This window comes from Nelumbo nucifera, chromosome 4 (genome assembly GCF_055504915.1).
Source record: "Nelumbo nucifera cultivar China Antique chromosome 4, China Antique-T2T, whole genome shotgun sequence".
Classification (NCBI taxonomy): Eukaryota; Viridiplantae; Streptophyta; class Magnoliopsida; order Proteales; family Nelumbonaceae; genus Nelumbo; species Nelumbo nucifera.
Genome location: NC_142652.1, coordinates 78,045,641 through 78,067,321, shown reverse-complemented (window position 1 = coordinate 78,067,321; position 21,681 = coordinate 78,045,641). Strand labels below are relative to the sequence as shown.

Genomic DNA, 21,681 nt, shown 5'->3' with positions numbered 1-21,681 from the left:
AGATTAGAAGGAGAGGAAAAAGAGAAGTAAGAGCAGCACAAGAGAAGAAGATGGTGAAAAGAGAAGGAAGAAGAAGAAGAAATCGAATCCTCTCTCCTTTCTCCTCTAACCCTTTTTTATTAAGAATTAAAGTTAGAGTAATGACAAGTATGCCCTTAAGTGGGCAGCCAGCTAGGCAGTAACATAAAGAGATTAAACAAAAAGAAATAACAGGCCCATTAAGAGAGACCCATTAGCCAACAATAAAAGAAAAGATATTACAAGAGAATATACTAGGGCCCATTCGGCCCAATCTCTTTACACTACAAAAGCACAATATCCAGAGGTAGACCTTCTATCATCAACACTCCTAGCCCAATCAGCATCTGTATAAACCTTTATCTTCATGTGATTATTATTCTTGAATAGTATACCTTTACTTGGGCGCTTCTTCAAATATGCTAATATCCTCTCAACTGCAAGTAAGTGAGTAGTCCTAGGAGAGTGCATATTCTGACTGACAACGCTGACCGCATAACTGATGTTTGGTCCTGTGAGACAAAGATAGAGGAGTTTTCCAACTAACCGTTGGAACATAGCTTTATCTTCAAGTGGCTCTCCACCCTCTGCACTAATCTTGTGGTTTTGTTTAATAGGTGTTGTTAGCGTAGGGGTATTTTTGTCTTTATACATTGATTGATGTTGATGATTTGTAGTGTTGTGTTGGAACATGTGCTCTTAACTTAAGTTAGGGCACATAGGTCTTTTCAGTCTTGTTTTAATAATAATATAAATACTTACTGGCCGACTGGGAGAAGTTAAGTTGACTCTGTCAGTTCGAACCAGAATTCTCTCTTCTCTCTTTCTCTCTCTCTCCCTCTTTCTCTATCACCTTTTCTTCTTCTACATAACTGAACTCAGTCAGGCCGAACTCTAAGGCAGACCTGAATTATATCATGGTATCAGAGCAGATTAAATTTGCCTAGATTTCTGCTTGCCTAAGGTTCATTCTCTGCGCACCCTATCTAAGGTTTTCCTCCTTTTTTTTTCTGTGTTCGATTGGAGATAAGGGAAAGGGCTGAAAAGGAGTGATCGCCCTCTTCCCTTGGGGGTCTCTATGCCTCCAGTCAGGTCGTATGTGGTCGGCTACTGTGATTTCTGAGATCGCCCTCTCCTAGTAGAGGAAGAATCGAGGGCCGAACTGTGTGGGCAGTGGCTGTTGTGTGTGGCGGTTTTGTGTGAAGCGGCTGTTGTGTGTGGACTGCTCTCCTGCTCGTATGGGTGTTACTTCAGCGATAAGGTAAGAGATTTCAGTGCATGATTTCTGTTATGGATTAAATAGGAGGTGTGTTTCAGACCATATGCTAGGGTTTCGGCCAATAAGTGCTAGGGTTTATGCTGGTTTCTTTGTGCTTTTCGAAGGAAGAGATATGATCATATAGTGGTGAGATTTCAGGTAGTTGTAGGAGTAGGGTTTGTGGTGTAAAGAGCACACATTCCAGGAACAATTAGTGCTGCAATCAGTGTGACAGGTGTGACCTAGTGGTGTGGAGTGTGCAGATCTCAGTGATAATAAAATTCAGCAAGTGTGCAGAATTGGTGATAACATAATGGGAGACAATAATGATTATAAACCTAGTGTGATGGTGCCTACAGACTGTTGAACGCCCACCTATCCGTCATGTGTATACACATCGCCCGCGTGCACCAGCTACTACTCCTCCGGCTACATCTCTGTCGACGGATCCGGCCCCAGACCCGCACTTAGCATCTGAGATTGATCTACCCATTGCTTTGCGGAAAGGTAAACGTACTTGCACCCTTCATCCTATTTCTAATTATGTTTCTCTTACTCACCTTTCCGCTTCCCATCGCCAGTTTGTTACCTTGTTATCATCAGTTATTGTTCCTAAAGATGTCCAGGAAGCCCTTGCCTCTCTAGGGTGGTGTCGTGCCATGGAAGAAGAACTCTCAGCCCTTCATCATAATCATACTTGGGACCTCACTGCTCTTCCTCCTGGGAAGCAAGTTGTTGGTTGTAAATGGGTTTATACGGTTAAGTATCTGCCTGATGGTAGAGTTGAACGCCTGAAAGCGTGATTAGTTGCAAAAGGGTACTCCCAAACCTATGGCATTGACTACACAGAGACCTTCTCACCGGTTGCTAAGATAGGGTCTGTTCGTGTTGTGATCTCTCTTGCAGCCATGTATGAGTGGCCACTATATCAGCTTGATATCAAGAATGCCTTTTTGCATGGTGACTTACTTGAGGAGGTCTACATGGAGCAACCTCTAGGGTTTGTTGCTCACGGAGAGGATGGTAAGGTGTGCAGACTAAGGAAGGCTATATATGGGCTTAAACAGTCTCTTCGAGCATGGTTTGGTAGGTTCAGTGAGGTGGTAAAGAAGTTTGGTATGAAACAGTGCAAAGTTGACCATTCTGTATTTAGTCATGACTCTCCGGGAGGAAAAATACTGTTGGTGGTGTATGTAGATGATATTGTTATTATTGGGAATGATAACATTGGTATTGACAGGCTGAAGACTTATCTACAGGATCACTTTCAAACAAAGGATCTGGGTAAACTGAAATACTTCTTGGGGATAGAGGAGGAACCTTCTACAGGAAGTAGGGTACAACATTAACACTCCAATGAAGCTCTATTGTGATAACCAGGCTGTAGTTCATATCTCCTCTAATCCAGTGTTTCATGAAAGAACCAAGCACATTGAGGTTGACTGTCACTTTGTGAGGGAGAAGGTGCTGAATGGAGAGCTAGACACTACACATGTTAATACAGGAAATCAGTGGGCTGACTTATTTACAAAAGGCTTGAATCGGGGAAGAGTGGACTACATATGTAACAAGCTGGGAGTATATGATATATACTCACCAGCTTGAGGGGGAGTGTTAGCGTAGGGGTATTTCTATCTTTATACATTGATTGATGTTGATGATTTGTAGTGCTGTGTTGGAACATGTGCTCTTAACTTAAGTAAGGGCACATAGGTCTTTTCAGTCATGTTTTAATAATAATATAAATACTTACTGGCCGATTGGGAGAAGTTAAGTTGACTCTGTCAGTTCGAACCAGAATTCTCTCCTCTCTTTCTCTCTCTCTCTCTCTCTTTCTCTATCACCTTTTCTTTTTCTACATAATTGAACTCAGTCAGGCCGAACTCTAAGGCAGACCTGAATTATATCAGATGTATTTGTAGGCTTAACACCTAGCTTTCCAGTTTCTTCCAACAAATCTAGAATATACTTTCTTTGAGAAACAAAAATTCCATGTTTAGATCTAGTTACCTCAATACCCAAGAAGTATCGTAGCTCTCCCTATCACTACAAAAATCCCAGATCTTTCACCTCAAATTCTCGATGGAGTTGTTTGAGAGACTCAATCTCATCGTTATCATTCACTATCACTACAATATCATCCACATATACAGCAAGCAAGGTCAAGGAAGAGTCCACTCTCTTAATGAACAATGTATGGTCTGACTGGGGCTGTACATAGCCGTACCTTTCAAGGGCTTGTCTGAATCTATCAAACCAAGCTCTGGAGGACTATTTGAGTCCATACAAGGCTTTATTCAACCGGAAAACCTTCTTTCCTATTTCTGCATCATAAAATCCAGGAGGCAACTGCATGTAGACTTCTTCCTGCAAGTCTCCATTGAGGAAGGCATTTTTAACATCCATCTAGAACAAGGGCCAAGAGTAACTGGCTGCAAGGGACAATAAAACTCTAATAGTGGCCATCTTTGCTACTAGAGCAAAAGTCTCCAAGTAGTCTATACCATAAGTCTGAGTAAATCCCTTTGCAACTAACCGAGCCCTATACCTTTCAATGGAACCATCAGCATTATGTTTCACAGTAAATACCCATCTACATCCAACCGGTTTCTTCCCTTTAGGCTAGTCAACTAGCTCCCAAGTATTATTCCTCAGAAGAGCATCCATTTCAACCTTCATTGCATCTTTCCACTCAAGAACTGACAAAGCCTCCTGCACTGTTATGGGGATGGGAATATCAGCAATAGATGTGAGGAAGGACCTGTAAGAGGGGGACAGTTGATCATAGGACAAGAACTGGGAAATGCAGTGGGTTGTGGATGTGGTGCAACGCCGTTTGCCTTTACGGACTGCAATAGGGAGGTCAAGGTCATCCAAAGGAGGTAAGGACTCAACAGTGGAAGGTATCTCAGTGGAACCTGGATCTGATAACGGAACTGTAGTACCTAGATCTGGATCCGCAGAAGGAATTGGGGCTGGCCTGGACTGCTAATGACCGAAATCAACCTGCCTCCACCGCCTGTGATAGACTCTCAAATCCTGGCACCTCTGACACCCCTCCCCATTACATCCCTCATCACTCAATGGAACAGGTAAAGGAATTTATGACGAGTTAACCCCACACTCACTACTCTCCCCCTGAGGAGAAACCCTAGGATAATAGGGTACATCCTCGAAGAAAGTGACATCCATAGAGACAAATCTTCTCCCAGAAGTGGGTTCATAGCAGCAATATCCCTTTTGAGTTTGTGCATAACCAAGAAAAATACATTTGGAGGCCTTCGGATCAAATTTGGAACGATGAGGTCCAAGAATCTGAACAAAGCAAGTGCAACCAAAGGTTTTAAGGGGAACAATAAACAAGTCTTTATCAGGGTATAGGAGGGTAAATGGAGGCTTCATGTCAAGAACCCGTGAAGGAACTCGGTTAATAAGATACATTGCTGTAAGAATAGCATCTCCCCAGAAATGAATAGGCACATTGGAGTTAAACATGATGCTTCTGGCCACCTCCAATATGTGCCTATTCTTCCTCTCAGCAACCCCATTCTATTGTGGTGTATGAGGACAAGTACTTTGGTGGATAATCCCATGGTCAAACAAATAAGAGGCTAATTGGTTGGCAAAGTATTCTTTCGCATTATCGGATCTGAAGATTTTGATTTTGACCCCAAATTGGGTTAAAATCATCTGATGAAAGATCCGGGTCAAAGCAGGAACCTCATCTCAAGAATGCATAAGGTAAACCCAAGAGAAACGGGTATAGTCATCAACAAACAACAAGAAATATTTGTACCCCCCCCCCCATAGCAGTGATGTGATAAGGACCCCAAACATCGGTACGCACAATATCAAAGGGATTATTACTTCTTTTATCACTCAATGAATAAGATGTTCTACAATTCTTTGCAAGCTCACAATTCTCACATCTCAAAATGGACATCTAAATAGACTCAAATAAATCAGGAAACAAACTCTTCAAAGACCGAAAAGATAAATGACCCAATCGATTATGCCAAAGCATAACCTGACTAACAGACTAAAAATCAAAAGACTTCCTATCTTCACTATCTTCCCAATGTGAACTCTCTCCAAGCATATAGATCCCATTCGTCTCACAGCCAGTCCCAATCACCTTCCTTGTCTCCAAGTCCTGAAAAACACATTGGTCAGGGAAAAAGTTTACTGAAGAATTCTGATGTTTTGTAATGCTACTGACTAAAAGCAAATTAGTATTAAGCTTAGGAACATGCAGAACTGAAGATAAGGAGATGGCATTAGACAACTTGATGTCTCCCTTGCCAGAAATGGAAACAAGGGAACCATCAGCAATGGACACTTTATCTCTGCCAGAAGATAAGTGATAGGTAGTGAACAGTGATGGCAAGCCAGTCATATGGTCAGATGCACCTGGAGCTGAAGCATGATAAGCTGAGGCCCGAGTACCTAAATGAGCAAAAGCTGATGTGGGTGCTGATGGCGGCCGAGATGATTGAGCTGAATTGCCAACTTCCTTTTCCAACTGAGTCAGGGCAGCCCAGACAACAACTAGGGTGTCTAGAGGTGTGCCTTTTGTGCCCGATGAGGAGGCACAATCAGTATTAACAGCCATATTAGTATTACCCCTTTTGTTCCTGAGTTTTGCTGGGACTAAATGAGGGTGCATCTTCCAACAAGTGTCTTTAGTATGCTTGGGTTTCTTGCAATGTCCACATACTAGGTCCTGCTTGTCTTCCTTCTTTATATCCCTCTCCGTATCACCCCTAGACTTAGGTTTGGCTGCTGCCAAAGCTGGTGGGAAGGGCTGATACTGCATCATAACCTTTCTCCTAGTCTCTTCACTATGCACTAAGGAGTAGGCTTGTGATAGGGTCACATTGTCTCTTGTCAATAGTTGTTTGTCTCACAATATCATACTCAGGATTCAGACCAGCTAGGAACTCAAAAACCCTATTAGTCTCAACCTGCTTTCTATGAGTCTATGCATCCTTCTGGCTTTCCCACTCATGTGTTTCTAGGTGGTCAATTTCATGCCACAAAGATTTCAGTGTAGAGAAGTAAACTGAGACTGGTTTCTCTCCTTGCTTAAGGTTGTTAACGTCACATTTTAGTTCATAATCCCTAGCAACATTAAGGGGTTGGGAGTAGGTCTCTTTCATGACATCCCAAATTTCCTTGGCTGTTTTTGCCCACAAATAGTTCTGGCTGATATGTGGCTGCATAGAGTTGCACAGCCATGTCATAACCAAATAGTTCTCCTGAACCCATTTGGTATAGGTTTGGTCCTCCTTAGTTGGTTCTTTCACATCTCCCAACAAGTAGCTCAGTTTTCCCCTACCCCCAATGGCCATCATGGCCGATTGAGCCCATTCTAGGTAGTTTGATCCATCAAAGTTAACTGTTGTAATCTGAAAGGTATTCTCAGACATGTTACCAGAATTGCTAGTCCCAAAAACACCTTCCCCTTGACTCTTGAACTCCATTCTTGATCAGGAATTAATAAAAAACCCTTTTTTAATTACTGTAATAGGAGAAACAGCACCCAAACAACTGATAACAGCTGGCCTTGGTCTTCCAAAGAACACAGAAAACAGAATTCTGAATGAAACCAGTTCAAATTCTGATCTGAAACAAATAACAGTTCTGAATTTTAGGGTTTTCTCTCAAAACCCTAAAGAAAATAGATTTTCTAGCCGCACCTCTCAGACTAAACCAAGATGATCTTTTCTAAAGTGAATCACAAGAAAAAAGTTTACTTTATGAAAAAATCTCTGGCCGCCACCTTCTGGTTGATGCAAAACCCTAATCTTGAGGATCCGAAGCTTCTTCTGATTCTTCCTGACTACTGGAACTCTCCCAGGCTTCTACAATCTCTTTAGTAGCAGCTGCACACTACCAGTAACCTCCAAGAATCAGCCGATCCTCCTTCCTTGTTGAAAACTTCCAAACCTAGGAGGTTCTCATGCAGTCGGCCTAATCAGACTAGCATAAGAGCTCCTAGGTCGGCTCTGATACCAAGTAGTCGATCTAGACTACAATCAGTCTTGAATTTGCTTACATGGCAAATAGAATAAGAGATAACTAATAATAAAGCTGAAATAACAAACTGAAATAACTACCAACAAACACTGTCATATCTAACAGAAATATTGCTGCCATATGAACACTGTGGAGACCACATCAGTGGGGTCCACATCAGTGTTCTCTACACCATCCATTCTTTGAGATGCCATGAATGCTCCCCACCAGTTCATGCCAAAGCTTCTCACTCTCCAATGACCAACGCCAATGCCATTTACCCAACAATGCTAGATTTTTTTGAAACACCCTCCCTATCACCAAACCCCCTCCTCTTTGCTTCCACACACAATTTCCCACTAAATCAAATGATCCTTTTTTTCCTTGTCCCAGTTCCCAAAGAAAGTCTCTTATTAGAGTGATCCTACCACCCAAAGAAATGTAGTTCTTTTTTCTTCGAAGCTAATCTCTTCTCAAACTTTTCTAGCACTGGAGTCCAGAAAACCTACTCTCCCTAGGATTCACCCCTAATGGAAGCCCTAAATATGACAAAGGCCAAGATGAGATGGAGCACTCAAGACACTCTGCAATAGCCTCGACCTCCTCATCCTCTAAATTAATACCCTCTATGCAGCTCTTTTGCCGATATGATTTTCAGATTAGAGATTCTTTCAAAACCTTTGATAAACTCTTTCAAATTTGCTACCTTCTCACTAATATCCCCTTCACAAAAAATCATCAAATCATCTGCAAACTGAAGATGGGTGGCTGGGATCTAGTTTCTCCCTACTTTCCAACCCTAAAGATGTCTTCCTTGTCAGCCTTAGCAATGATTCTACTAAACACATCAGCTACTAAAGAGGAATGAAGAGAGTGGATCCCCTTGCCTGATACCCTTGCATGCTGGAAAGATATCCTTCACCACACCATTAACCAAGATATAGTAGTGACAGGTATTAACAATGTCATGTCTAATAGAATAAGAAATAACTAATAATAAAGCTGAAATAACTACCAACTAACACTATCATATCTAACAGAAATATTGCTGCCATACGAACACTGTGGAGACCACATCAGTGGGGTCCACATCAGTGTTCTCTACACCATCCATTCTTTGAGATGCCATGAATGCTCCCCACCACGTCATGCCAAAGCTTCTCACTCTCTGATGACCAACGCCAATGCCATTTACCCAACAATGCTAGATTTTTTTGAAACACCCTCCCTATCACCAAACCCCCTCCTCTTTGCTTCCACACACAATTTCCCACTAAATCAAATGATCCTTTTTTTCCTTGTCCCAGTTCCCAAAGAAAGTCTCTTATTAGAGTGATCCTACCACCTAAAGAAATGTAGTTCTTCTTTCTTCAAAGCTAATCTCTTCTCAAACTTTTCTAGCACTAGAGTCCAGAAAACCTACTCTCCCTAGGATTCACCCCTAATGGAAGCCCTAAATATGACAAAGGCCAAGATGCGATGGAGCACTCAAGGCACTCCACAATAGCCTCGACCTCATCATCCTCTAAATTAATACCCTCAATGCAGCTCTTTTTTCAAATTGATTTTCAGATTAGAGATTCTTTCAAAACCTTTGATAAACTCTTTCAAATTTGCTACCTTCTCACTAATATCCCTTTCACAAAAAATCATCATATCATCTACAAACTGAAGATGGGTGGCTGGGATCTGGTTTCTCCCTACTTTCCAACCCTAAAGATGTCTTCCTTGTCAGCCTTAGCAATGATTCTACTAAACACATCAGCTACTAAAGAGGAATGAAGAGAGTGGATCCCCTTGTCTGATACCCTTGCATGCTGGAAAGAAATCCTTCACCACACCATTAACCAAGATAGAGTAGTGACAGGTATATTAACACACCAAAGTATCCATCTACACCATCTCTCCCCAAGCCCACAATTCCTCAACCCCTCTGGTGAGAATTGCCAATCTACCAAGTCATAGACCTTTTTGAAGTCCAATTTGCAAACAAAGCCTTTTTTCCTAGATCTTTTCATCTCCTTCACACATTCATTCGCAATTAGGATCTGATCTATTTTTTGTCATCCTTGAATGGAAGCCCCTTGATTTTGGCTGATGATAAAAGGAAGAACTTCTGTAAGCCTCAAAAAGAGCATATTAGCCAGGATTTTATAGATATATTTTGTTTAGTTTGATGGCAATTTTTCTCAATCATTTGTTTTGTTGTTTACATCATGGTGTCAAAGTAGAATTAAAATGCATGCATTTGTTGGTAACTTGGTGTTTGCCAAGCATAATGTGTCTGTTAGTTTATTATATTGTTTCCATAACCATCAAGATGAGCTCCAGTCAGAAATTTTGTTTCCTAGGTTATTTTCAGGTCATAGAAAGAAATTGGCACACTTCTAAAACAAATTCTCTATTCAAAATAACTTATTTATACCATTCTATTCCTTTATGGTAGTTAAATAAAACATTACCTAAAGAGATGGCATCCTGTCAGAAGTAGCTGGATTCATTAGAGATGGCTTCATTATGATGATACACTTGTGAGCTTTTGGAAAAGGGAATTGTATTAGAGCAGAGTTTTAGTCTCCTTCTCTGATTCTTAGATTAGAGGTTAAATGGATATTCATGTCATTGCTAGTAGAATATCAATTCCTGTAGAAGAACCATTGACTTGGATATGTCACATTTGTTAGCCGGAGTCTTTGCATTTGGCATGAACTGATCGTTTATTGACCCCCCAAGGGCTAGGATTTGTTAGTATTCTTTATTTAATACAGATAGTTGCCAATTAAAAATTTAACAAGATCAGGTTATGGAGAATTGGGAACAACTAGTATCTCACAAACAAAAGATATCAAATTTGGGGCTATTACTGTAAAATCCTTTCGTTTGTCAATAGAAATTGTTGGGTGTTTAAGTTTGTTAGGTCAACAGAAAATTTGGCAACAAGTAGTAATTCATAGTTGTCAAAATCGTATTGATTTATTATAAGATTCATGATTCCCAAGGGTTTTGATTTGAATCTTATGACTTAACACTTTTTCTGGAAAAAAGAAGAATCTTATATATTTTTTTTTATAGGAAATGGTTACTTTCATTGAAGATAATTAAAACACCCACCTAATTACAGGTGCTGACCCCATTGGTATACTCTTGAGTTACAACACTGCCCAAAACAAGTTCTCTCTAACAGTCCCTTGCTTTGCCAACATATCAGCTAACCCATTAGCCAACCTTCTAACCCACTTGAAAGAGGCTCCTATCTCCCTTGCTAGCCAATTTATGTCCCTCACAAACTGTCTATATACCCAGACTCCCAAACTTTGTGACTGAATCCACCCAATTACTAGCTTAGAATCCCCTTCTACCTCAACTTGATGAAGACCCATCTGCTTAGCCAGCCTTAATCCTTGTAGTAGAGTCAACACTTCCGCTCTCAGTGAATCTCCCACACCTATTGGCCCAGAGAACATAGAAATTAGTCTGCCCTCTGTATCCCTTAGAACTCCACCTATTCCAGAAGGGCCTGTGTTGCCTAAAGAACTTCCATCAAAGTTCAGCTTTACCCCTTGGACAGTAGGAGTTAGAACATCCTGAGATAATTTCCCACTACAGTCCAGCCTCTTAAGATGTCATCAACTGAGAAGTCCTTGAAAAGCTCTAATTTTTTCAGCCAATGTAAAATTTTGATGGTTATTCCATCAATGACTTCTTCCTTATAATTCAAATTGTGAATGTTATGATTCACTGTGGAGATTGGAGAAGACTCTTAAAGTGGTGGTGGGTTGGCTATAAAATGATGTGCAAGGCCATATGACACCGTGGAATTACAGGAACAAGCTGAAGGAGATCAAAACACTAAAAAGGGAGATGGTCATAAATGTAATATGAGTTCATTGATCTGCCAACTGGTTTGCAGATGCAATGGCAAAACAAGAAGTAAATAGAGAAAACTTCTTCTGCGGTGTTTGAACACTATTTGTTGTAACAAAAAAGAGAAAAGTCATTAGAGAGGGTATGGTGGCTGGCCATGGTCAGACCAAGCTGGGAGTGCTCAGCACTTGCAAATACACTATTCTTTTACACAATCATTAAGATTCATTGATCTGTTAGCAATAAAAAAAATGTTTTGATTCATCTGGTTCATGTGATTTGCATCGATCTATCTGTACTTATGTCATATTTTTTTCTTGAAGGGTTTTTCTTTTAAATTCCATTACCAAACTAAGAATTATTTGGGTCATTCAAACCCTATTTAAAGGTCTTATTAAGTTAGCTTTTTCATCATATGTTGGCTAAATAGTCATTATGTGGTTAATATAATGCGTGGATTGAAAATGGGGTAAAATCATTTTCCATATATCTAAGTTTTTAATATATATTTTTCAAATTTTTCTAAAAAATTAGAAAAATCTTATGATTGACATACAATTGACAATTAGTTTTGATATAGTCTTCCCTATGATTTACATTTTGATGACGGTTTTCAAAAAGCTAGTTGGCATGAAGAGGTGAGAAGAGCTAGGCGCAAACCAAAAAGGACATGAGTTGGAGTAGTGAGAAATGATTTTAGGGGGCCCATGGTTTAACAATGGATTTGACAATTCAGGAAGTGCAGTGAGGACTACAAGGACTATAAATTCAAGGACCATAGATTAACAATATAGAAATGGTGCCTTGAATTTATGGTCCTTGAATATCTAAAATCAAGTTAGTAACCATAAATGTGAAGGCACTGTATCTATATTCAAGAACTTAAAAGCAGGAATAATGATTTACACTTAAAGCAAAAGAAATAGAATCAAATAAGAGACTAGGGGATAGTGGGCTGATTAGATTGGAGAAACTTAACTGGATATTGAAAATTTCATTTTTAGGGTGAGGAATTTTTTTTTTTATTTTATATTTAGCATGTAACATGTCTTGATATATGGTTGATCAATGCTTTTGGTAATTTGTTGAAATATGAGCTTCTTTTAGGGTGTTTATTTTCAATATCCATTATCAATTTAAAATGATGTTTATATTTTCAGCCTCAAGCAAGGGAGAGAGCAGAAAAGGAAGGTTATGAAATAAGTATTACCAAAACAAGTTTTAAGGCTAATACAAAGGCCCTAGCAGAAAATGAAGGGGAGGGGCTTGCTAAGGTGATGCATTTGTTGAACTCGTTTTCTTTATTTACTATACATCAGCAGAAACAGTAGCAAACTATGTTATGGATTTTGTGTAGATAATCAGAATTTGCATGAACAAAAAATCTTTAGGTTGATCTGATGTGTTTTGTTATTATCATCATTGTTGATGGAAAATTTTGTGTCATAGATACACCAAAAGGAAGCCATTTCCCTCAATAACAGAAATACAGAATAAAGGGAAACAATAGGAGTGGAAACACACAGCATAATTGTGACATGAAATGATGAAAAGGAGAAGGAAGCCTTGAGAAGATGCCTAGTCAGAGAATTCGAAATAAAAGAACTTGGGAGATTGAAGTATTTTCTAGGGATTGAAGTAGCTCATTCCAGAGAAGCCATCTTTATCTCACAACAAAAATATGTAACAGATCTTTTAAGAGAGACAGGAAAGCATGCAAACCATCCTCCACACCGATTGAGCCAAATCACAAATTGGGAGAAGCAAATGAAGATCCAGCCGTGAATAGGGAAATGTACCAAAGATTAGTAGGAAAACTTATATATCTTGCCCACACAAGACCAGACATAGCATATGCTGTGAGCGTGGCTAGCCAGTTTATGCACAACCCGAAAGAGGTTCACCTACAGGTGGTCTATAGGATACTACATTACCTAAAGGCTAATCCTGGCAAAGGAATCTTGTTTAAAAGAAACACTGGATTAACCCTAGAGGCATACACCGATGCAGATTATGCAGGCTCTCCCATGGATAGGCGGTCCACTACAAGTTATTGTACGTTCCTTGGAGGAAATCTTGTGACATGGAGGAGTAAGAAGCAGAATGTGGTAGCTAGATCAAGTGCGGAGGCAGAATTCAGGGCAATGGCTCAGGGAGTATGTGAATTACTATGGCTCAAGATAATTTTGGAAGACCTAAAGATCAGATGGGAAGGTCCAATGAGATTATTCTGTGACAACAAGTCAGCTATTAACATTGCTCACAATCCCGTCCAACATGACAGGACAAAGCACATTGAGATAGATAGGCATTTCATAAAGGAAAAGCTGGATAGTGGATTAATTTGCACTCCATACGTCTCAACGAATGGTCAACTAGCAGATGTGCTGACAAAAGGGCTTTGCAGTGTGGCATTCCAAGGACTTATCTCCAAGCTGGGAATGAAAGATGCATATTCACCAGCTTGAGGGGGAGTGTTGGAAAGTAGAAGATTGACTCTCTGATTGATTCTCCATAATTTTAGGTCCATCAATTTAGGAAACTTAATTTCCTAGAATCATGGGATATTAATTGGAGAATCCCACTGATATAGAAATTAGTTTTTTAGGAAAAGTTAGTTTCCTATTTTATCACCCTGTAAATTAGCTCTGTAATTCTATATAAAGTTGTGTATATGCTCCTTCCAAGATAATACAATCAATTCATTTTTTCTCTCAAATTTTCACAAACTCTATTCGGGTTCTCCTGTCTCTAGCTGCAAATTTTGATTGGGAGCTTCACCAACTTGACATAAAGAATGCCTTCCTGAATGGTGATTTGGAAGAGGAAGTGTATATGACTCAACCCCCTATTTTTTGTGCTAAGGGAAGTGAAAAGAAAGTCTGCAAATTGAAGAAATTTTGTATGGTCTAAAGCAATCTCCGAGAGCTTGGTTTAATAGGTTTCACCTAGTTCAACAGATGGGTTTTAAGTAGTGTCAATCTGATCACACACTTTTTGTAAAAAGGGAACAAGGAAAAACAGCAGCCTTGATTGTCTATGTAGATGATATTGTCATCACTAGAGATTGGGTCTCAGAGATTCAGAGATTAAAGAAATTCCTTGCTACACAGTTTGAGGTAAAGGACCTGGGGCACTTGCGCTACTTCCTTGGTATTGAGGTTGCTCACTCTCAGCAAGGCATCTTCATTTCCCAAAGGAAGTACATCCTAGATCTCCTAAAGGATACACGGAAGCTAGGAGCTAAACCAGCTGACACACCTATAGATGTAAATCACAAACTAGGGGATTGCAATGGTGAGTCCTTGAAAGATCCAAGGCAGTACCAAAGACTTGTAGTCAAGCTTCTCTACCTATCCATGACCAGGCCTGATATAGCATTTGTTGTGAGTGTCCTCAATCAGTTCATGCGTGCACCCAAGGAGGCACACCTAGAGGCAGCATACAGAGTTCTTAGGTACTTGAAGAAATTTCCAGGGACAGGTTTACTCTTTAAGAAACATGGTCACATGAGAGTAGAGGTGTACACAGATGCAAATTGGGCCAGCTCAGTGGATGACAGAAAATCCATTAGCGGATATTGTACCTTTGTTGGTGAAAACCCTATGACTTGGAGAAGCAAAAAATAAAGTGTGGTGACCAAGTCAAGTGCAAAGGCAGAATAAAGGAACCAAGAACCTATTGAGTGAATTAGGATTTCCTTTTGATGATCCTATGTCACTCTATTTTGATAATAAAGCTGCCATCAACATCGCAGCCAACCCAGTTCTCCATGATAGAACCAAGCATATTGAGGTGGACAAACATTTCATCAAAGAGAAAATTGAGAAGGGGCAAGTGTGCACTCCCTACATTAGCTCTGATGAACAGCTTGCAGATGTTCTTACTAAAGTGTTACGCTCACTACGGCATTATGATCTTTGTGGCAAGTTGGGGATGATTGAAATCTACGCCCCAACTTGAGGGGGAGTGATAAAATCTGTACTATATGTCATAGAGGGGCATTTTTGTATTTTCCTTTTTATTAAATAATAAAGTTGGCGCCACCAGAGATGATTCTTTTGGCTCTCATGTCTTTCTCCTTCTCCTCCTTCTTCTTCTTCTTCTTGCTGAAAACAATAGATATGGCCAACAAGACACCCACAACTGTTGCGCCTATTCTTGGTTCCCTTGCTTTGAATTCCCCTGTAATTCGGTATTAAAAAAGGGCCTAAATTTGTCTTATTTTTTGAATTTGTACTTGGTCTCATTGACCAAGGTGAAGGAGAGAATCCCCTTGTTCCCTGCCTCAGAGTAAAAATCCAAAGGGAATAGAAGGTTGGCAATGAAGATCATAAGTTGGAATGTGAAAGGATTGGTAGTGTTAGGAAAAGGACAATAATCAAGGACTTTTCAAGGAAGGAGAGGCCTGACTACTTCTACAAGAACAACACATAACCACAAGCATGTGGAAACATTTTTGTAGATTAATGTGAGCTAAAGGAACCTCCTCTACTGCAGGCTAGCTTTACCTGGTCTAATTTCCACCCCCTCCCCCCCCCCCCCCCAACCTGCTCAAAATTGGATAGATTTTTGTTCACCCTAGACTAGGAATCCCATCAGAAAAACATAACTACAAGAACTCTATCCAGAATAACTCCAGACCATTGCCCAATTAGTCTAGGGAAAAAAATGATTAGAGGACCCACCCCATTCAAATTTGAGAATAGGTAGCTTACTCATCCTGATTTTAAACCTAGGATAGAAGGTTGATGGAATGGGGGGGGTTGGTGGACCAGAAATGGAAAGGAATTAGATTTCATAAGAGGTTATAGAGGTTGAAAGACGGAATAAAAAAATTGAATAAGGATCATTTTCGAAGATTGGAAGAAAAGAAGGAAGATATAATTACCCAGATTGAATCTCTTAAACAAAAAGGAATCTCAATCAGCCTTAAGCGAAGAAAAGAAGGATAAAAGGTGGAAGCTGAAAAAAAGATCTAGAGGAAATCCTTCTAAGGGAAGAGATCAGTTGGAGGCAGAAATCAAGGTACAAGCGGATAAAAGAGGGTGATGGTAACACTAAATTTTTCCATGCAATGGAAAACGGGAGAAAGAAAAAGAATTTTGTGTTCAAAATGGTTAGGGAGAGAGGAGGTCACTAATCAAGAGGAGATAGCAAGAGTCTTTGTCGACCATTTTAAATCTTGCTTCAAGAAGGCTTATGAGGATTGACTAGAAGTGGAAGGCCTAGAGTGGCCTTCACTAGATGAATCTAACAAGGCTGTATTGGAGAGGAGGTTTAATTTGGAAGAGATAAAGAGGGTTGTATTTTCCATGGACAGATGTAAATCATCAGGGCCGGATGGATTTACCTTAGCTTTCTATCAAGATTGTTGGGAGATAATCAAGTTTGAATTTCTTGAGGTTTTCTTTGAATTTTTTGAAAGAGGCATTATAAACCGAGGACTTGATGACACCTTTTTGGTGTTGATTCCAAAAGAGATTGAGGCCTTGAGCCCTAAAGATTTTAGGCCAATTAGCCTGGTGACAAGTGTCTACAAAATAGTGGCCAAAGTGCTATCCTTGAGACCAAAAGAGGTACTCCCTTCTATCATCACACACACCTAACCAAGGGGCATTTGTGCACAATAGGCAAATTATGGACTGGATTCTGATAGCCAGAGTGCATAGAGGAGAAAAGGAGGGGGGTAGCAAAGGCTTCATGTGTAAACTGGATGTGGGAAGGCCTATGATTTGGTGAACTAGTCTTTTTTATTAGAGGTCTTAAAGAAATGTGGGTTTGGGGGAAAATGGTGTAAATGGATCAATGGTTGCCTGCAAAATAGTCATTTCTTTGTAAGGGTCAGGGACCTCTCTAGCTTATAGAGGCCCACTTTCACCCTTCCTTTTCACCTTAATCGCAGATGTCTTTAGTAGATTGATTTCCAAAGCCGGTCAAGAAGGCCTAATGAGGGGGTGGAGAGTAGTAACAGTAGAAGATCAAGACTATAATCAGTCTTGAATCCTAATAGGTTTTAGGTTTACAAAACATAAGAAAAGTGAGAGAAAAGAGAAGGAATAGAAGAGAAACAGAAGAACACAAGGGGTTGAAAGGAGGGACAGATTCTAAATGATTGCCACCGCCACTCTCTTATTATTTATAGGTTATGCTCAGTACATAATGGAAAGGACAGATCTGCCCTTAGTACTTACATGATAAATAAAGTAAATAAAAACTGAAATAAATAACAACTGAATTAACAAACTGACCCAAACTGACACTACTATAACTGAAACAAATAACTACACATGCTGTCCTACGAACACAGTGGGAACCACTGCTGTGGGGCCCACATCAGTGTTTTCTACACTCCCCCTCAAGTTGGGAGTAGATATCTATCATTCCCAACTTGGATAGGTCTGTCTCTAACTTCTTCCTTGGTACAGCCTTGGTAAGGATATCCGCAAGCTGATATTAGATGTGATATACGGAAGACACTTCTTGTGATGTGACCCTCTCTCGCACAAAATGTTGATCAACTTCGATATGTTTAGTTCTGTCATGCTGCACTGGGTTGTGGGCTATATTAATAGCTGCCTGATTATCACAATACAGCATTAAGGGCTTTTCATAGTCAATACCCAACTCTTCAAGTAGTGACCTCAGCCATAAGATTTCAGCCACTCCGTTAGCCATTGACCTGTATTCCGCTTCAGCACTGGAGCGGGAAACAACACTCTGCTTCTTACTCCTCCAAGAGACAAGGTTACTTCCCACAAGGGCACAATATCCAGAGGTAGACCTTCTGTTATCAACACTCCCAGCCCAATCGGCATCTGTATAGACCTCCACCCTCATGTGATTATTGTTCTTGAGTAGTATACCTCTACCCGGGCATCTCTTCAAGTATGCTAATATTCTCTCTGCCGCAAGAAGGTGAGAAGTTCTAGGGGAGTGCATGTGCTGGCTAACAACACTAACTGCATAACTAATATCTGGCCGAGTGAGGCAGAGATATAGGAGCTTTCCAACCAACCATTGGAACATAACTTTGTCTTCAAGAGGCTCCCCGCCCTCTGCACTAATCTTGTGATTTTGTTCAATGGGTGTATCAGCAGGCTTAACACCCAACTTTCCAGTTTCCGCCAACAGATTTCTCTGAGAGATAAAAATCCCCTGCTTGGATCTAGCAACCTCAATACCCAAAAAGTACCGTAGTGCATCAAGATCTTTCACCTCAAACTCTTGATGAAGGAGCTATTTGAGGGACTCAATCTCATGGCTGTCATTTCCTGTCACCACAATATCATCAACATATACTGCAAGTAGTGTCAGAGAGGACTCCACCCTCTTGATGAATAGTGTATGATCTGACTAGGCCTGTACATAACCAAACTTTCCAAGGGCTAATCTGAACCTATCAAACTAGGCTCTAGGTGACTGCTTCAAACCATACAATGCCTTGTTCAGTCGGCAAACCTTCTTATCTGTCTCTGTATCATAGAATCCAAGAGGCAACTGCATGTAGACCTCTTCCTGTAAGTCTCCATTCAGAAAGGCATTTTTAACATCCATCTGGAACAAGGGCCAAGAATGATTTGCTGCAAGGGATAACAGAAATCGGATGGTGGTCATCTTGGCTACTGGGGCAAAGGTCTCCAAGTAGTCTATACCCTAAGTCTAAGTGAACCCCTTTGTGACCAGCCGAGCTTTGTACCATTCAATGGAGCCATCAGCATTATGCTTCACAGTGAACACCCATCTGCATCCCACCGGTTTCTTTCCTTTTGGTGGGTCAACCAGTGCCCAAGTATTATTCTTCAACAGGGCATCCATTTCGACTTGCATTGCATCTTTCCATTCTGGAACTAATAAGGCTTCTTGCACTGTTCTTGGAATAGGGACATCGGCAATGGAAGTGAGATAGGACCGGTAAGATGGAGATAGACGATCATAGGATAAGAACTGTGAGATGTTGTGAGCTGTAGAAGTGGTGCAATGTTGTTTCCCTTTGTGAATGGCAATAGGGAGATCAAGGTCATCCACAAGAGGGTAAGTGGCAACAGTGGGAGGTGTCTCAGTAGGCTCTTGATCTGGAGCTGGCCGGGACTGCCGATGACTAGGATCAACCTGCCTGCATCGCCTGTGATAGACTCTCAACTCCTGCTCCCTCTGACCACCCTCACCACTACAGCCTTCATTACCCAGTGGAATAGGTAAAGGAACAGCCCCACTTCCACTCTCACTGCTCTCCCCCTGAGGAAAGAAACTCAAAACAGCCCCACTCTCACTGCTCTCCCCCTGAGGAGAAACCCTAGGATAATAGGGTGTCTCCTCAAAGAAAGTGACATCCATGGAGACACCTTTTCCCTGAAACCGGATCATAGCAGCAATAACCCTTTTGAGTTTGTGCATAACCGAGGAAAATGCATTTGGAGGCCTTAGGTTCAAACTTGGAATGATGAGGCCCGAGAAGCTGAACGAAACAGGTACAACCAAAGGTTTTAAGGGGAACAATGAACAACTCCTCGTCTGGGTATAGAAGGGAAAACGGGGTTTTCATATCAAGAACCCGGGAAGGAACTCGATTAATGAGATAAACTGCTGTGAGGATAGCATCACCCCAGAAGCGAATAGGTACATTGGAGGTAAACATAATGCTTCTAGCCACCTCCAAAATATACCTATTCTTCCTTTCGGAAACGTCGTTCTGCTGTGGTGTATAAGGGCAAGTGCTCCGGTGAATAACTCCATGGCTAAGAAGGTAGGAGGTCAATGGCTGAGCAAAGTATTCCTTTTCATTATCAGATCTAAGGACTTTGATTTTGGCCCCAAACTGAGTGAGAATCATCTGATGGAAGTTTTGGGTCAGAGCAGGAACCTCATCCCGAGAACGCATAAGATAGACCCAAGAAAAGCGGGTATGGTCATCAACAAACAGTAGAAAATATCTATACCCACCCATAGAAGAAATATGATATGGCCCCCAAACATCAGTATGCACAATATCAAAAGAGGAATTACTCCTTTTATTACTTAAAGAATAAGAGGTTCTACAATGTTTGGCAAACTCACAACTCTCACACCTCAACTTTGATAACTCAATAGACTCAAATAAAGCAGGAAACAGACTCTTCAAAGACTTAAAAGACAAATGACCTAATCGATTATGCTAAAGCATAACCGGACTCACAGACTAGGAAACAAAAGACTTCTTATCCACTGACTCCTCCCGATGAGAACTCTCTCCAAGCAAATAGATCCCGTTCGTCTCACGGCTAGTCCCAATCACCTTCCTCGTCTCCAAGTCCTGAAAAAACACATCGGTCAGGGAAAAAGGTTACTGAACAGTTCATGTGTTTGGTAATACTACTAACTGAAAGCAGGTTAGTATCAAGCTTAGGAACATGCAAGATAGAAGATAAAGAGATAGTATCCGATAGCTTGATGTCCCCCTTGCCTGAAATTGGAACAAGAGAGCCATCAGCAATGGATACTCTATCTCGGCCAGAGGACAAGTGATAAGAAGTGAACAGTGATGGCAAGCTAGTCATATGGTCGGATGCACCTGAATCTATTACCCAGTAGTGGTCAGTATTACCTGGAGCTGAAGCATGGCAAGCTGAGGCTCGAGTACCTGAATGTGCAAATGTAGATGTGGCAGGAGCTGATGGTGACTGAGATGGCTGAGCTGAACTCCCAACTTCCTTTTCCAACTGTATGAGGGCAGCCCGAACAGCGGCTAAAGTCTCTAGGGATGTGCCTGATGAGGATGTTGAATCAGTGTTCACGGCCACATGAGCATTACCCTTCTTATTTCTTAGTTTTGCTGGGACCAAGTGAGGATGTAGCTTCCAACAAGTATCTTTTGTGTGCTTGGGTTTCTTGCAATGTTCACATACCAGATCTCGTTTATCTTTCTTCTTCCGGTCCCTTTCTGGATCACCCCCTGACTTAGGTTTAATAGCTGTCAAGGCTGGGAAAGGGGGTTGAGGCTGCATCATGACTTTCCTCCTGGTCTCTTCACTATGCACCAGGGAGTATGCTTGAGAAAGGGTCACACCATATCTTGTCAATATCTGTTGTCGCACAATGTCATATTCTGAATTCAAACCAGCCAGAAACTCAAATACCCTATTCGTCTCGACTTGCTTTCTGTGAGTCTGTGCATCTTTGGGACTCTCCCACTCAAGGGTCTCTAGATGGTCAATCTCATGCCACAAGGATTTCAAGGTAGAGAAGTAGACAGAAACTGGCTTCTCTCCTTGTTTAAGGTTGTTCACCTCACACTTCAGTTCATATGCTCTGACAACATTAAGGGGTTGGGAATAGGTTTCTTTCACAACATCCCATATCTCTTTGGCTGTCTTTGCCCACAAGTAATTTCGGCTGATATGTGGCTGCATAGAATTACACAGCCATGCCATAACCAAATAGTTCTCTTGAACCCACTTGGTGTATGTTGGGTCCTCCTTGGAAGGTTCTTTCACATCTCCCAAGAGGTAACCCAGTTTTCCCCTTCCTCCAATAGCCATCATGGC

At 41.0% G+C, this 21,681-nt stretch overlaps 1 protein-coding gene across 1 annotated transcript in view; it reads left to right on the top strand.

The window, feature by feature from the left end:
* Positions 1-21,681, top strand: part of LOC104605099 (dihydrolipoyl dehydrogenase 2, chloroplastic-like) — a 118,965-nt gene that overhangs the window by 91,759 nt on the left and 5,525 nt on the right. The window contains exon 12 of the mRNA XM_010269715.3: positions 12,319-12,432. Coding sequence (XP_010268017.1) covers positions 12,319-12,432 — 114 coding nt within the window. The remainder of the gene's footprint in view (positions 1-12,318; positions 12,433-21,681) is intronic.